Source organism: Oncorhynchus clarkii, unplaced genomic scaffold, assembly GCF_045791955.1.
Source record: "Oncorhynchus clarkii lewisi isolate Uvic-CL-2024 unplaced genomic scaffold, UVic_Ocla_1.0 unplaced_contig_11022_pilon_pilon, whole genome shotgun sequence".
Classification (NCBI taxonomy): Eukaryota; Metazoa; Chordata; class Actinopteri; order Salmoniformes; family Salmonidae; genus Oncorhynchus; species Oncorhynchus clarkii.
This window is the reverse complement of record NW_027258795.1, coordinates 1-17,893: the sequence shown is the minus strand read 5'-3', so window position 1 is coordinate 17,893 and position 17,893 is coordinate 1. Positions and strand designations below refer to the sequence as shown.

General features: G+C 45.4%; 1 protein-coding gene across 1 annotated transcript in view; it reads right to left on the bottom strand.

Moving 5' to 3' along the window:
• Positions 1-15,517, bottom strand: part of LOC139398566 (rho guanine nucleotide exchange factor 18-like) — a 37,254-nt gene extending 21,737 nt beyond the window's left edge. Inside the window, exons 1-8 of the mRNA XM_071144500.1 lie at positions 15,462-15,517; positions 15,099-15,172; positions 14,752-14,934; positions 8,928-9,068; positions 8,672-8,787; positions 8,232-8,306; positions 7,988-8,035; positions 7,089-7,274 (exon numbers count right to left, since the gene is read on the bottom strand). Coding sequence (XP_071000601.1) covers positions 7,089-7,274; positions 7,988-8,035; positions 8,232-8,306; positions 8,672-8,787; positions 8,928-9,068; positions 14,752-14,934; positions 15,099-15,172; positions 15,462-15,517 — 879 coding nt within the window. The remainder of the gene's footprint in view (positions 1-7,088; positions 7,275-7,987; positions 8,036-8,231; positions 8,307-8,671; positions 8,788-8,927; positions 9,069-14,751; positions 14,935-15,098; positions 15,173-15,461) is intronic.
• Between the last annotated feature and the right edge of the window lie 2,376 nt (positions 15,518-17,893).

Here is a 17,893-nt window from a genome sequence, read left to right as displayed (position 1 = left end):
ATGGTGTGTTCAGCTGTGTTGCTTTTACGCCAAACATAACGTTTTGCATTGTTGCCAAAAAGTTCAATTTTGGTTTCATCTGACCAGAGCACCTTCTTCCACATGTTTGGTGTGTCTCCCAGGTGGCTTGTGGCAAACTTTAAACAACACTTTTTATGGATATCTTTAAGAAATGGCTTTCTTCTTGCCACTCTTCCATAAAGGCCAGATTTGTGCAATATACGACTGATTGTTGTCCTATGGACAGAGTCTCCCACCTCAGCTGTAGATCTCTGCAGTTCATCCAGAGTGATCATGGGCCTCTTGGCTGCATCTCTGATCAGTCTTCTCCTTGTATGAGCTGAAAGTTTAGAGGGACGGCCATTTCAATATTATCGCTTGCACAGTGCTCCTTGGGATGTTTAAAGCTTGGGAAATCTTTTTGTATCCAAATCCGGCTTTAAACTTCTTCACAACAGTATCTCGGACCTGCCTGGTGTGTTCCTTGTTCTTCATGATGCTCTCTGTGCTTTTAACGGACCTCTGAGACTATCACAGTGCAGGTGCATTTATACGGAGACTTGATTACACACAGGTGGATTGTATTTATCATCATTAGTCATTTAGGTCAACATTGGATCATTCAGAGATCCTCACTGAACTTCTGGAGAGAGTTTGCTGCACTGAAAGTAAAGGGGCTGAATAATTTTGCACGCCCAATTTTTCAGTTTTTGATTTGTTAAAAAAGTTTGAAATATCCAATAAATGTCGTTCCACTTCATGATTGTGTCCCACTTGTTGTTGATTCTTCACAAAAAAATACAGTTTTATATATTTATGTTTGAAGCCTGAAATGTGGCAAAAGGTCGCAAAGTTCAAGGGGGCCGAATACTTTCGCAAGGCACTGTATATATATATATATATATATATATATTTTAAAGACAGCAAATTGTTTACTAAAAGTCCCCAAATGATCCAATGATGATCTTGTAATCCATTTTGAAGGAATAGCCCAGCCTATTTCAGCACCGTTTCACCCTGCTTTTAGACAAGCGTGGGGAAGGGGGCTCGTCTTTAATAAATCAATAAATTTTCTTTTCACTAAAATCTCCGTTTAGATATTGGTTAGGCTACAATACAATTAGGTTGTGGAAATGCTAAGTTGATGTGAGTGCTGCTCATAATCACCTTGTCTAGGTGGCTCAATTATCAGCACTGATCAGAACATTTCGCCAGAAATATTTTGTAGTTTAACAAGTGGATTATTTTGCTCTTGATTTGTAATTGCTTAGTAACCTAGGCCTACTCTTGACCAAAAGCCTGAAACTAGTCTTAAATCAACCATTGTGATTTTGTTTAACTGAATCTCTGTCTGTATATTTGGTAAATTTAAGGCTACATGCCCAGAGCTCTAACCACTAGGCTACATGCCCAGAGCTCTAACCACTAGGCTACATGCCCAGAGCTCTAACCACTAGGCTACATGCCCAGAGCTCTAACCACTAGGCTACATGCCCAGAGCTCTAACCACTAGGCTACCTGCCCAACGCTCTAACCACTAGGCTACATGCCCAGAGCTCTAACCACTAGGCTACCTGCCCAACGCTCTAACCACTAGGCTACCTGCCCAACGCTCTAACCACTAGGCTACCTGCCCATCGCTCTAACCACTAGGCTACCTGCCCATCGCTCTAACCACTAGGCAACCTGCCCATCGCTCTAACCACTAGGCTACCTGCCCAACGCTCTAACCACGAGGCTACCTGTCCAAAGCTCTAACCACTAGGCAACCTGCTGTATAGCTCATCTATTCGTTTACTCATCTATTACTGAACAGAAGCATTTAGCTTGCGATAATGAAGCCTAAATCAAGTGTAGGTCTATTTTGCTTGATCTCGTAAAAGGCAACTCCAAAATCCCGCGGAGGTTGTGAAATATGAACACGAGACTCACACATCACGACGAATCACCCTTTAATTTAAAGACCCTACGACTGTTCCCTAACAAAGCAGAGTTAGGGTAGGAATCTAGATGAAACGGAAATCAAAAGCATGGCCTCGTCTTGGGCTCAGTTTCAAAACATCATCATTTATTTGTTAAACGACAGCGGTTCCACACGTTGCCATGAAATATTTATATTTGATTCCGTTATATTTCATTATATTCTCAGCCTACTATAAAAATATACTATACTATATACTATAAAATATGTACGCGACTGATCAGGGCAGACTAAAGGTTTCTTGTCAGTTGAACTATTGATTTCATTGGCTCAGCCATCTGACCTATCGGCTGCACACACCAATAACATCAACTCAAAACATGACTTTCTATGTTCTCTCTCTTTCTTATGGTGCATATTGAATGGATTTATTAAAATAGACATCCACCCTCATAAATGCATGTAGTTCTGTCCTTGAGCTGTTCTTGTCTATTGATGTTCTGTATTGTGTTTTGTGTGGACTACAGGAAGAGTAGCTGGCCCGACCAACCAGTGCTCCCGCACATTGGCTAACCCGGGCTATCTGCATCGTGTCCCACCAACCCCTCTTTTTACGCTACTGCTACTCTCTGTTCATCATATATGCATAGTCACTTTAACCGGGTCTGTATGTAGCCTCGCTACTTTTATAGCCTCACTACTGTATATAGCCTGTCTTTTACTGTTGTTTACTGTTGTTTTTATTTCTTTACTTACCTTCAGCATTTCACTGTAAGGTCTACAACACCTGTTGTATTCAGCATTTCACTGTGGGGTCTACTACACCTGTTGTATTCAGCATTTCACTGTAAGGTCTACTACACCTGTTGTATTCAGCATTTCACTGTGGGGTCTACTACACCTGTTGTATTCATCATTTCACTGTAAGGTCTACTACACCTGTTGTATTCATAATTTCACTGTAAGGTCTACTACACCTGTTGTATTCAGCATTTCACTGTAAGGTCTACCTACACCTGTTGTATTCAGCATTTCACTGTAAAGTCTACTACACCAGTTGTATTCAGCATTTCACTGTGGGGTCTACTACACCTGTTGTATTCATCATTTCACTGTAAGGTCTACTACACCTGTTGTATTCATAATTTCACTGTAAGGTCTACTACACCTGTTGTATTCAGCATTTCACTGTAAAGTCTACTACACCTGTTGTATTCAGCATTTCACTGTAAGGTCTACTACACCTGTTGTATTCAGCATTTCACTGTAAGGTCTACTACACCTGTTGTATTCAGCATTTCACTGTAAGGTCTACCTACACCTGTTGTATTCAGCATTTCACTGTAAGGTCTACCTACACCTGTTGTATTCAGCATTTCACTAAGGTCTACCTACACCTGTTGTATTCAGCATTTCACTGTAAGGTCTACTACACCTGTTGTATTCAGCATTTCACTGTAAAGTCTACTACACCTGTTGTATTCAGCATTTCACTGTAAAGTCTACTACACCTGTTGTATTCAGCATTTCACTGTAAAGTCTACTACACCTGTTGTATTCAGCATTTCACTGTAAAGTCTACTACACCTGTTGTATTCAGCATTTCACTGTAAAGTCTACTACACCTGTTGTATTCAGCATTTCACTGTAAGGTCTACTACACCTGTTGTATTCAGCATTTCACTGTAAGGTCTACCTACACCTGTTGTATTCAGCATTTCACTGTAAGGTCTACTACACCTGTTGTATTCAGCATTTCACTGTAAAGTCTACTACACCTGTTGTATTCAGCATTTCACTGTAAAGTCTACTACACCTGTTGTATTCAGCATTTCACTGTAAAGTCTACTACACCTGTTGTATTCAGCATTTCACTGTAAGGTCTACTACACCTGTTGTATTCAGCATTTCACTGTAAGGTCTACTACACCTGTTGTATTCAGCATTTCACTGTAAAGTCTACTACACCTGTTGTATTCAGCATTTCACTGTAAGGTCTACTACACCTGTTGTATTCAGCATTTCACTGTAAGGTCTACCTACACCTGTTGTATTCAGCATTTCACTGTAAAGTCTACTACACCTGTTGTATTCAGCATTTCACTGTAAGGTCTACTACACCTGTTGTATTCAGCATTTCACTGTGAGGTCTACTACACCTGTTGTATTCAGCATTTCACTGTAAGGTCTACTACACCTGTTGTATTCGGCGCACGTGACAAATAAACTTAAGATTTGATTTGATCCTAATAAAATAGCAAAAACACCAAATCCATGTTTTACTCCTCAACTTGCCCGACATGGGAGATATAACCAAAGGCTCATCCCAGCAAGAACGTGCTAAAAATGGGGATTCTGAATTGGGTTCTAAAAGAGAACACTGACAGATCTTTTTTTCTATTTTAAATAAGCAAAACACAGTAAAGTCTGTCTGTAAAGGGTACGCCATTCACCCTCTGTGTCGAGCTACGTGCTGCTCTGTTCTGGACCAACTGCAATTGAACTAGGTCTTCTATGCCACAACCGACCTCTGTGTTCGGCTGCTGCTGGCGGCTCCCCTGACGCTTCCTCCCTCTACTCGATCGCCCATGAATGTTGTACACAAAATACATGGTAGACATGCTCAAACTACTATAGATCGTGCCTACCAAAACACGCCATTATTATTGCTCTCTATTGACGGGGGAAATAGCAACCTGTGATTGGTTAAAACATTTTATTTTGCCCCAATGCTAAATTCAAGTGGGGAGTTCCATGCAGCTATCTAGACAGCATATCAAACACAAGCAAGAGGCAAACAGCTGTATTACAGATGTAGTCATCACTCTAAACGTTGGCTATAGCAGGAGGCAGACAGCCAGTCTAATTAGAGATGTAATCCTCATTGTAAACGTTGGCTATAGCAGGAGGCAGACAGCCAGTCTAATTAGAGATGTGATCATCATTGTAAACGTTGACTATAGCAGGAGGCAGACAGCCAGTCTAATTAGAGATGTAATCCTCATTGTAAACGTTGACTATAGCAGGAGGCAGACAGCCAGTCTAATTAGAGATGTGATCATCATTGTAAACGTTGACTATAGCAGGAGGCAGACAGCCAGTCTAATTAGAGATGTGATCATCATTGTAAACGTTGACTATAGCAGGAGGCAGACAGCCAGTCTAATTAGAGATGTGATCATCATTGTAAACGTTGACTATAGCAGGAGGCAGACAGCCAGTCTAATTAGAGATGTGATCATCATTGTAAACATTGACTATAGCAGGAGGCAGACAGCCAGTCTAATTAGAGATGTAATCCTCATTGTAAATGTTGACTATAGCAGGAGGCAGACAGCCAGTCTAATTAGAGATGTGATCATCATTGTAAACGTTGACTATAGCAGGAGGCAGACAGCCAGTCTAATTAGAGATGTGATCATCATTGTAAACGTTGACTATAGCAGGAGGCAGACAGCCAGTCTAATTAGAGATGTAATCATCATTGTAAATGTTGACTATAGCAGGAGGCAGACAGCCAGTCTAATTAGAGATGTAATCCTCATTGTAAATGTTGACTATAGCAGGAGGCAGACAGCCAGTCTAATTAGAGATGTAATCCTCATTGTAAATGTTGACTATAGCAGGAGGCAGACAGCCAGTCTAATTAGAGATGCAATCATCATTGTAAACATTGACTATAGCAGGAGGCAGACAGCCAGTCTAATTAGAGATGTGATCATCATTGTAAACGTTGACTATAGCAGGAGGCAGACAGCCAGTCTAATTAGAGATGTAATCCTCATTGTAAACCTGGCTATAGTAGGAGGCAGACAGCCAGTCTAATTAGAGATGTAATCCTCATTGTAAACCTGGCTATAGTAGGAGGCAGACAGCCAGTCTAATTAGAGATGTGATCATCATTGTAAACGTTGACTATAGCAGGAGGCAGACAGCCAGTCTAATTAGATATGTAATCCTCATTGTAAACCTGGCTATAGTAGGAGGCAGACAGCCAGTCTAATTAGAGATGTAATCCTCATTGTAAACCTGGCTATAGTAGGAGGCAGACAGCCAGTCTAATTAGAGATGTGATCATCATTGTAAACGTTGACTATAGCAGGAGGCAGACAGCCAGTCTAATTAGAGATGTGATCATCATTGTAAACATTGACTATAGCAGGAGGCAGACAGCCAGTCTAATTAGAGATGTGATCATCATTGTAAACATTGGCTATAGCAGGAGGCAGACAGCCAGTCTAATTAGAGATGTGATCATCATTGTAAACGTTGACTATAGCAGGAGGCAGACAGCCAGTCTAATTAGAGATGTAATCCTCATTGTAAACCTGGCTATAGTAGGAGGCAGACAGCCAGTCTAATTAGAGATGTAATCATCATTGTAAATGTGGAGGGGGGGGGGAGTAAAGAGAGAGAAACGTGGAGGGAGGGGGGAGTAGAGAGAGAAACGTGGAGGGAGGGGGGGGAGTAGAGAGAGAAACGTGGAGGGAGGGGGGAGTAGAGAGAGAAACGTGGAGGGAGGGGGGGAGTAGAGAGAGAAACGTGGAGGGAGGGGGGAGTAGAGAGAGAAACGTGGAGGGAGGGGGGAGTAGAGAGAGAAACGTGGAGGGAGGGGGGAGTAGAGAGAGAAACATGGAGGGAGGGGGGGAGTAGAGAGAGAAACGTGGAGGGAGGGGGGGGAGTAGAGAGAGAAACGTGGAGGGAGGGGGGGAGTAGAGAGAGAAACGTGGAGGGAGGGGGGGGAGTAGAGAGAGAAACGTGGAGGGGGGGGGAGTAGAGAGAGAAACGTGGAGGGAGGGGGGAGTAGAGAGAGAAACGTGGAGGGAGGGGGGGAGTAGAGAGAGAAACGTGGAAGGAGGGGGGGGAGTAGAGAGAGAAACGTGGAGGGAGGGGGGGGGAGTAGAGAGAGAAACGTGGAGGGGGGGGGGAGCAGCTACATAGAAAACATTGTGTGTGTAAAATAACGCAGGACGTCCTTAGCATTGAGAAAGAGGTTTGGGGGGGGCACAGCTTTTTGTTTGTGCAGAATGAATCATGATGCTCATACTAACGTGGTGCCTTTCTCCGAGCACTGTGACGTTTAATCACCTGCACGTGGAGTTGGAATGAAGACAACCCGGGAAGGCTAGGATAAATCACATGAAGAACCATTTCCACTGAGTCCCACCTGCTCCTGACGGTGCTGTGACTGCAGCTTGTGGAAGCTGGCCAGCTCCTCCCTCTGCAGGGCCAGCGTCCTCTGTTTTTCCTGCTCCAGGAGAACGTTGCCGCGGTGACGGCCAGGGAAGGAGGCGCGCTCGGTGAGGGAGGCGCGTTGTAGCTCGATGTGGCTGTCCTGCTTGGCGATGATGGCCTGAAGGGAGGGGAGCATGGGATGGGAAGGGAGGGGAGCACGGGAGGGGAGACAGGAAGGGAGGGGAGCACGGGAGGGGATGGGAGGGGAGCACGGGAGGGAAGGGAGGGGGGGAGCATGGGAGGGGAGACGGGAGGGGGGGAGCACGGGAGGGGAGACAGGAAGGGAGGGGAGCACGGGAGGGGAGACAGGAAGGGAGGGGAGCACGGGAGGGGAGACAGGAAGGGAGGGGAGCACGGGAGGGGAGCACGGGAGGGGAGACAGGAAGGGAGGGGAGACAGGAAGGGAGGGGAGCACGGGAGGGGAGACAGGGAGCACGGGAGGGGAGCACGGGAGGGGAGACAGGAAGGGAGGGGAGACAGGAAGGGAGGGGAGCACGGGAGGGGGAGGGAGGGAGGGGCGAAGGGAGGGGGGCACGGGAGGGGAAGGGAGGAGAGATGTGGGTCAACCTTTTGAAAGGATAAGGCTTGTGGTCACAGACCATAACCAATCAAAAGGTGAGTCTAGCAGTCTCCATGTGATGTCATTTTAAAATGTTTTGTTCACATGCAAACAGACTAGTATTTGGGGTCTAGCCCTGGTAAGAAGACTGCAGTCCTGTTGACTGTTCATGGCCCAGTCACACACACAGACAGGACAGGACTGGACAGGAGGAGAGCTACATGTCATGTGGAGTATGTTGAGAGGGTACCTAGGAAAACGTGAGTGTTTACCTGCAGGCTGTAGAGTCTCTGGGACAGCATCAGCACCCGGTCAAAGAACTAGTTGAGGCAGAAACAGGAACGTTAGGAAAGAGCAGGTCAACAGACAACTGTAGGTTAGCGCCATAGATACCGACTGTTTTATACCGATGGTTTGGACACTCTGAGCACACCTTATAGAGGCCATAATAACGCATAAGGATTGAAGAAGCTTAACAGAGGTTAAAATACCAACTGAAATGAGCACATCTCCTACCTCAGCCTCAGGGAAGGTGTTAGACCAGATGGGGCTCCAGGTGGCTGGAGAGGCCTCGTCCTCATCATCATCAGCCTGTACATCACACATTATACACACCACGCCCACATTACACACACACACACACACACAACCCCCATAACACACCCACCCCCCCATCACACACACACACACACATATCCCCCATTACACACCCCATTACACACACACAACCCCATTACACACACACACAACCCCATTACACACACACACAACCCCATTACACACACACACAACCCCATTACACACACACACAACCCCATTACACACACACAACCCCATTACACACACACACAACCCCATTACACACACACAACCCCATTACACACACACACACCCCCCCCATTACACACACAATTACACACTGTTGTGTAGGGTGTGTGTTTGTATATTTGACCCACCTGTGGCTGCTCCAAGGTCTGACTAGCCTGGATCTTCGTAAGCTGGGGGTCAGAGCAGCCTTTCTGGGTCTCGTCTCTGGCCCTGTCCCCTCCACTGTGATTCTTCTTCACAATGCCTTCTAACGCACACAAACACAGAGTCAAACACCTTTTAGATCATAATACATGATTCTATGGACAGAGTTTAGATCAGCATTCGTACTCTAAGATGCTTTGTGGATACGGGGCTCAGAACAGGCAGACGGAGTGGACTCACTCTTGTTGAGGATGATGGGCCTGCTGTCATAGCCCCCGAAGGTGTCTGCTCTCCTGGGCAGAGCCCCGGATCCTGAACCCTCCTCTAGACGTGAAGCTGGCTCTCTCACACCAGACAGCAACAGGTTCTGAAGACTCTCCACTGTGGAGAGGGAGGCGGGGGGAGAGGAGAGAGAGAGAGATTAACAATGTTTCAAGGCTGTTTTTATGATAGGACAAGATTTGCGAGGAGCCGACCCTCCTGTAGTAACAGATGGGTGCAGCGAGGAGCCGACCCTCCTGTGGTAACAGATGGGTGCAGCGAGGAGCCGACCCTCCTGTGGTAACAGACGGGTGCAGGGAGGAGCTGACCCTCCTGTGGTAACAGACGGGTGCAGGGAGGAGCTGACCCTCCTGTGGTAACAGACGGGTGCAGGGAGGAGCCGACCCTCCTGTGGTAACAGGCGGGTGCAGGGAGGAGCCGACCCTCCTGTGGTAACAGGCGGGTGCAGGGAGGAGCAGACCCTCCTGTGGTAACAGATGGGTGCAGCGAGGAGCCGACACTCCTACGGTAACAGACGGGTGTAGCGAGGAGCCGACACTCCTACGGTAACAGACGGGTGTAGCGAGGAGCCGACCCTCCTGTGGTAACAGATGCGTGTAGTGAGAAGCCGACCCTCCTACGGTAACAGATCTAACACACCTGATTAAACTAATCGAGGTACTGTTCAGTTATATATATATATATATTTTTTTTTGATATATAAACCCTTGGCACTGTTATTATTAGAAAGCAACGCATTGATTTTCACCATCACAGAGACGATACACAACTTAAAATCATCTGGTGACACAGTAAACGTTATCTCCACGGATAAATAAAAACCGCATTAAGTGATTTAAATATTTAAATGGCTCACAACTTCCTCCAGCTGAATAAAAAAAAATAAAAAAAGTTTCTTATTGCTGGAGTCAAAGTACAGAGAGAGAATCTGGCAGCACATTTTAATTCATGGGAAATAAAGATAAAACACCAGGTAAAAAAAACAAACCTAGGCCTTATTTTAGATTCTGAACTAAATTTCAAATCACACATTAGGAATGTGATCAAAATAGCTTTTACCACCTGAGGAACATTGCCACGGTGTGGCCATTTCTCCCCCAGGCTGATTTTATTTATTTATTTCACCTTTATTTAACCAGGTAGGCAAGTTGAGAACAAGTTCTCATTTACAACTGCGACCTGGCCAAGATAAAGCAAAGCAGTTCGACACATACAACGACACAGAGTTACACATGGAGTAAAACAAACATACAGATACAGAGAGACTCATCCATGCTTCTATTACAAGCAGGCTTGACTACTGTAACGCTCCTCCTGTCTGGTCTACCCATGAAAGCCATCAGCTGCAAAACATACAGATTGCTGCAGCACAGATACAGACCAAGACCAGACGGAGAGCACATATTACACTGGTTTTAAACACTGACTGCCTGTGAGTTTTACAATACATTTTAATATTCTTCTATTGGGTTTTTAAATCAATCCATGATTGTGCACCACAATACATGTCAGACATGCTTTTATGTTATGTACCCATGGCCTTTTAACGATCCTGAAGTCTAGGAACAAGAGGCATGGAGAGACATCCTTTTAACGATCCCAAAGCCTCAGACCAAGAGGCATGGAGAGACAGCCTAGGACCAAGAGGCATGGAGAGACAGCCTTTTAACTATCCCAAAGCCTGGGACCAAGAGGCATGGAGAAGCAGCCTTTTAACTATCCCAAAGCCCAGGACCAGGAGGCATGGAGAAGCAGCCTTAACTATCCCAAAGCCTAGGACCAAGAGGCATGGAGAGACAGCCTTTTAACTATCCCAAAGCCTAGAAACAAGAGGCATGGAGAGACAGCCTTTTAACTATCCCAAAGCCTAGGACCAAGAGGCATGGAGAGACAGCCTTTTAACTATCCCAAAGCCCAGGACCAGGAGGCATGGAGAAGCAGCCTTTTAACTATCCCAAAGCCTAGGACCAAGAGGCATGGAGAGACAGCCTTTTAACTATCCCAAAGCCCAGGACCAAGAGGCATGGAGAAGCAGCCTTTTAACTATCCCAAAGCCTCAGACCAGGAGGCATGGAGAGACAGCCTTTTAACTATCCCAAAGCCCAGGACCAAGAGGCATGGAGAAGCAGCCTTTTAACTATCCCAAAGCCCAGGACCAAGAGGCATGGAGAAGCAGCCTTTTAACTATCCCAAAGCCCAGGACCAAGAGGCATGGAGAGACAGCCTTTTAACTATCCCAAAGCCTAGGACCAAGAGGCATGGAGAGACAGCCTTTTAACTATCCCAAAGCCTCGGACCAAGAGGCATGGAGAGACAGCCTAGGAACAAGAGGCATGGAGAGACAGCCTTTTAACTATCCCAAAGCCTTGGACCAAGAGGCATGGAGAGACAGCCTTTTAACTATCCCAAAGCCTTGGACCAAGAGGCATGGAGAGAGACAGCCTTTTAACTATCCCAAAGCCTCGACCAAGAGGCATGGAGAGACAGCCTTTTAACTATCCCAAAGCCTCGGACCAAGAGGCATGGAGAGACAGCCTTTTAACTATCCCAAAGCCTAGGAACAAGAGGCATGGAGAGACAGCCTTTTAACTATCCCAAAGCCTCGACCAAGAGGCATGGAGAGACAGCCTTTTAACTATCCCAAAGCCCAGGACCAAGAGACATGGAGAGGCAGCCTTTTAACTATCCCAAAGCCTAGGACCAAGAGGCATGGAGAGACAGCCTTTTAACTATCCCAAAGCCCAGGACCAAGAGGCATGGAGAGACAGCCTTTTAACTATCCCAAAGCCTAGGACCAAGAGGCATGGAGAGACAGCCTTTTAACTATCCCAAAGCCTAGGACCAAGAGGCATGGAGAGACAGCCTTTTAACTATCCCAAAGCCTCGGACCAGGAGGCATGGAGAGACATCCTTTAGTTACTGAATAGCCTGCCAGAGGGGGGCTGAAACTGTGGACGTAGGGGATTGGGCAGACTTGATACAACATTTTGAACAGTAATGTATTGTTGTCTCTACCTTCTTGCCCTTTGTGCTGTTGTCTGTGCCCGACAATGTTTGTACCCTGTTTTGTGCTGCTACCATGTTGTTGTCATGTTGCTACCATGTTGTTGTCATGTTGTGTTGCTACCATGTTGTTGTCATGTTATGTTGCTACCATGTTGTTGTCATGTTGTGTTGCTACCATGTTGTCGTCATGTTGTGTTGCTACCATGTTGTCGTCATGTTGTGTTGCTACCATGTTGTCGTCATGTTATGTTGCTACCATGTTGTCGTCATGTTATGTTGCTACCATGTTGTCGTCATGTTATGTTGCTACCATGTTGTCGTCATGTTATGTTGCTACCATGTTGTCGTCATGTTATGTTGCTACCATGTTGTTGTCATGTTATGTTGCTACCATGTTGTCGTCATGTTGTGTTGCTACCATGTTGTCGTCATGTTGTGTTGCTACCATGTTGTCGTCATGTTGTGTTGCTACCATGTTGTTGTCATGTTGTGTTGCTACCATGCCGTTGTCGTCGTCTTAGGTCTCTCTTTATGTAGTGTTGTCTCTCGTCGTGTGTTTTGTCCTATATTTTTATTGAATTTATTTTTAATCCCAGCAGGAGGCCCAGCAGGAGGCCCAGCATGAGGCCCAGCAGGAGGCCCAGCAGGAGGCCCAGCAGGAGGCCCAGCAGGAGGCCCAGCAGGAGGCCCAGCATGAGGCCCAGCAGGAGGCCCAGCAGGAGGCCCAGCAGGAGGCCCAGCAGGAGGCCCAGCATGAGGCCCAGCATGAGGCCCAGCATGAAGCCCAGCATGAAGCCCAGCAGGAAGCCTTTTGGTAGGCCATCTGGTAGGCCATCATTGTAAATAAGAAGTTGTTCTTAACTGACTAGTTAAACAGATTTAAAAAAAATATTGAATTGGATCAGTCTGAAACGTTGCACATACACTGCTGCAACCTAGTGGCCAACATTTAAATTGCGCCTAGACTCCTAAGTGATATAATGGCCCATCTCTTGCATTTCAAAGATGGAACAAAAGAAATAGAAAACGCATGTTTTTCTCTTTATATTATCTATTACCAGATCTAATGTGTTATATTCTCCTACATTCATTTCACATTTCCACAAACTTCAAAGTGTTTCCTTTTAAATGGTACCAGGAATATGCATATCCTTACTTCAGGTCCTGAGCTGCAGCCAGATAGATTAGGGTGTCATTTTAGGCGAAACGTACCTACCAGCCTAGTGTGACTCGCTTCCCCATTTATTTATTTGTAGGCTATAGCCGTTAAATAATACAGCCTAAATAATTACATTTTCTTTCTTAAGCTCCCTGTCTGACACCTGACCTATTTAGACTGTTAATTATATATATATATTTTTTGTTGTTGTTTGTTTTCCTTTTTTAAATTTGTTTTATTAGATTTTTTATTAATATTACATTTACACAAGTATTCAGACCCTTTACTCAGTACTTTGTTGAAGCACCTTTGACAGCGATTACAGCCTCAAGTCATCTTGGGTATGAAGCTACAAGCTTGGGACACCTGTATTTGGGGAGACATTTAGAGACTTGTCCTGAAGCCACTCCTGCATTTAATGTTTTCATTTCACCTTTATTTAACGAGGAAAGTCAGTTAAGAACAAATTCTTATCTACCAAAAGGCAAAACGGGTTCCTGTGGGGACAGGGGCCTGGGATTAAATAATATAAATATATTGGACAAAACACACATCACGACAAGGGAGACAACACAACACTACATAAAGAGAGACCTAAGACAACAGAGCAAGGCAACAACACATGACAACACAACATGGTAGCAACACAACATGACAACAACACAACATGACAACAACATGGTAGCAACACAACATGACAACAACACAACATGACAACATGGTAGCAACACAACATGACAACAACATGGTAGCAACACAACATGACAACAACACAACATGACAACAACATGGTAGCAACACGGTAGCAACACAACATGACAACAACAGGGTAGCAACACAACATGACAACAACAGGGTAGCAACACAACATGACAACAGGGTAGCAACACAACATGACAACAACATGGTAGCAACACAACATGGTAGCAGTACAAAACAGGGTATAAACATTATTGGCCAGACAACAGCACAAAGGGCAAGAAGGTAGAGACAACAATACATCACACAAAGCAGCCACAACTGTCAGTAATAGTGTCCATGATTGAGTCTTTGAATGAAGAGATGGAGATAAAACTGTTCAGTTTGAGTGTTTGTTGCAGCTCGTTCCAGTCGCTAGCTGCAGTGAACTGAAAAGACGCTTCGACCTGTTTAATATGACACACAGCCTATTTGAAATGAGAGCTTCCTTTACATGTTGTTTACTCAAATACTTTCATTCAAATCACATGTTTTTCCTTTCAATAACATATGACAGTGTGTGTGTGTGTTACCTTGTGTTTGTGTAAGTGTGTGTGTTACCTTGTGTTTGTGTAAGTGTGTGTTTTACCTTGTGTTTGTGTAAGTGTGTGTGTTACCTTGTGTTTGTGTAAGTGTGTGTGTTACCTTGTGTTTGTGTAAGTGTGTGTGTTACCTTGTGTTTGTGTAAGTGAGTGTGTTACCTTGTGTTTGTGTAAGTGAGTGTGTTACCTTGTGTTTGTGTAAGTGTGTGTGTTACCTTGTGTTTGTGTAAGTGTGTGTGTTACCTTGTGTTTGTGTAAGTGTGTGTGTTACCTTGTGTTTGTGTAAGTGTGTGTGGTACCTTGTGTTTGTGTAAGTGCGTATGTGTGTGTGTTGTACCATCAGTGATGGTCCCCTTGAGCAGTGTCTCCCCCTGGTGGAGGTCTGAGGCGTCACCTCGCAGCATTAGGCGGGAGCGAAAGCTCGTATCCTCGTGACCAGACACCAGACACATGTCTGAAAACAGCTGCAGCTTCTCTGTCAGCAACGTCACAATCTGAAAGTCCTTCTGGCTCAGACGCTCTGGTAGAGGAGAACGGGGACAGAAAGAATTAACAGTTCATTACATAAAATGCCAGGAACAGAAACATTAAAGGTGAATGTTGACTGGAGCATGACCACCACCTAGTGGTCTAGCATCAACATGACACTATTACAAAGACGAGGCCATTGGTCCTGTAAGTTACCTTGGAACTCGTTGAATCTGGCGGCTCGAGCCTCCTCCTGCTCACTGAAAAGTCTCTCCTCAGTGTGTGGACAACTATCGAGAGAAACAGAGAGAGAGGCGAGTTAGCTAGGACTCGAAGCCTTGGGTTTAGATACAAAGCAGAGTTTCAACTCCAGTACTGGGGACCCAACTGTGTATCGAGGTTCTCTTTTTAACTACTTAGTCCCATTGAGGAGCAGTATTAAACCACCTGATGTTCTACAATATGTTCAGCTGGAGTGAAAGATAGTGTGGCGCCGTGCTTAACAACCGTAGTTGACAGGCTGTGTGGTGGTGCTGGGAGAGGAAGACCAGAACTCCATTAATTAGAAAAGTCCTTTACACAAGACAAACACTGCCAGAGTTGTTGAGTCTGTAACCGGGTCTGTAGAAGGTCATGGAAAATGAAAAATGAGAACGAAATGTGGACATTAAAACGACACAGGTCAGGCAGAGTAATGTGTTTTAATGAGCTGGGCCACGTACCCACAAAAGCATTTCAGAGTATGAGTGCTGATCTAGGATCAGTTGATTTTACGATCTTAGTAAGTAAGATAAATGGACAGATCTTAGATCGGCACTCCTACTTTGAGGGGCTTTGTGGATACGGGCCCTGGAGTGAAACACAGCATACACAAAATGGGTCCTCAGTGCTGCAGAAATACCTGTAAACGAGCTGTACGGCCGAGAGGAGGCGTACGTACGGCCGAGAGGAGGCGTACGTACGGCCGAGAGGAGGCGTACGGCCGAAAAAAGTAAGAGCGTTTATGTCCGCTTCCTCTGGACTTTTCTCTTCTGCTGTGACTGTACACCTTCCCATTTACTCTCTCACGCCAAGCCCCTCCCCTCCCCACACACGCCAAGCCCCTCCCCTCCCCACGCCAAGCCCCTCCCCACGCACGCCAAGCCCCTCCCCACACACGCCAAGCCCCTCCCCACGCACGCCAAGCCCCTCCCCACGCACGCCAAGCCCCTCCCCAAGCACACATTAAACGTTTCATTCAATTTTGGTTCTATCAGGGCAGCCCAACCCTCTTCCTGGAGATCTACTGCCCTGTGGGTTCAGTCCAAACTTCTTCCTGGAGATCTACCGTCCTGTGGGTTCAGTCCAACCCTCTTCCAGGAGATCTACCGTCCTGTGGGTTCAGTCCAACCTTCTTCCTGGAGATCTACTGCCCTGTGGGTTCAGTCCAACCTTCTTCCTGGAGATCTACCGTCCTGTGGGCACAGTCCAACCCTCTTCCAGGAGATCTACCGTCCTGTGGGTTCAGTCCAACCTTCTTCCAGGAGATCTACCGTCCTGTGGGTTCAGTAAAACCCTCTTCCAGGAGATCTACCGTCCTGTGGGTTTTCAGTCCAACCCTCTTCCTGGAGATCTACCGTCCTGTGGGTTCAGTCCAACCTTCTTCCTGGAGATCTACCGTCCTGTGGGTTCAGTCCAACCTTCTTCCTGGAGATCTACCGTCCTGTGGGTTCAGTCCAACCTTCTTCCTGGAGATCTACCGTCCTGTGGGTTTTCAGTCCAACCCTCATTTAACACAGCTGATTCTACTTATTAGCTGCTCAACAAGACCTGAACTAACTTAAATCAGATATGCTAAATTAGAGTTGGACAGTATCTAAGGACAGTATCTCTCCAGGAAGAGGGTTGGGCAGTCCTATAGGCCTGGCATATTCAAAGGTTCAAGGACCTTGATTGGGTTATTTGGCCTAAAAACCTTTAGGTCTACCTCTAGAAGAAAAAAGAACAACTCTGCATCTCTTCCCAGCCTGGCCAAAACAGTGTTTAGCATCCCCAGTGGCTCTGCAAGCGAGAGGAGAGGATATTCTCCAGAAACCATCGCATGAGACTGTAGCCACAAACTACCCAAACTCGCGTTTCCAGAAATGAATTCAAAGTCATTTTTAGCTTAATTTGTATTTACTTCTAAGTAACTCAAAGCCTAAATGCATAACTTATAGACTGTAATGATTTAATACAACAAAATGCTATTTAAATGCGGAGGACTTTATGTTCCTTCCAGCCTATTGTCGCAAATGCTTCACAATGTATTTCTTTGTAGGCTATAGCCTTGAAATAATTTAAATAATACTGCCTAAATAATTAATTTTCCTTCTTAGACTCCCTGTCTGGCTCCTGACCTATTTACAGTGTTTATATGCTGTTTAATATGACATGTAGCCTATTTGAAATGATAAGCACTTCCTACAGTCACCTTTTCATGTTGTTTATTAAAATACTTTTCATTACAATCATATGGTTTGGTTTCAATACTTCAAAACCAAATGGTAGGTCCCGGTAGTCACAACAATAGATGGGTGTTGGTTAAATGGTAGGTCCCGGTAGTCACAACAATAGATGGGTGTTGGTTAAATGGTAGGTCCCAGTAGTCACAACAATAGATGGGTGTTGGTTAAATGGTAGGTCCCGGTAGTCACAACAATAGATGGGTGTTGGTTAAATGGTAGGTCCCAGTAGTCACAACAATAGATAGGTGTTGGTTAAATGGTAGGTCCCGGTTGTCACGACAATAGATGGGTGTTGGTTAAATGGTAGGTCCCAGTAGTCACAACAATAGATGGGTGTTGGTTAAATGGTAGGTCCTGGTAGTCACAACAATAGATGGGTGTTGGTTAAATGGTAGGTCCCGGTTGTCACGACAATAGATGGGTGTTGGTTAAATGGTAGGTCCCGGTTGTCACAACAATAGATGGGTGTTGGTTAAATTGTCATTTGAAATGAATGGAGCGAATTTCGAGAGGCAGTTTTTCTTT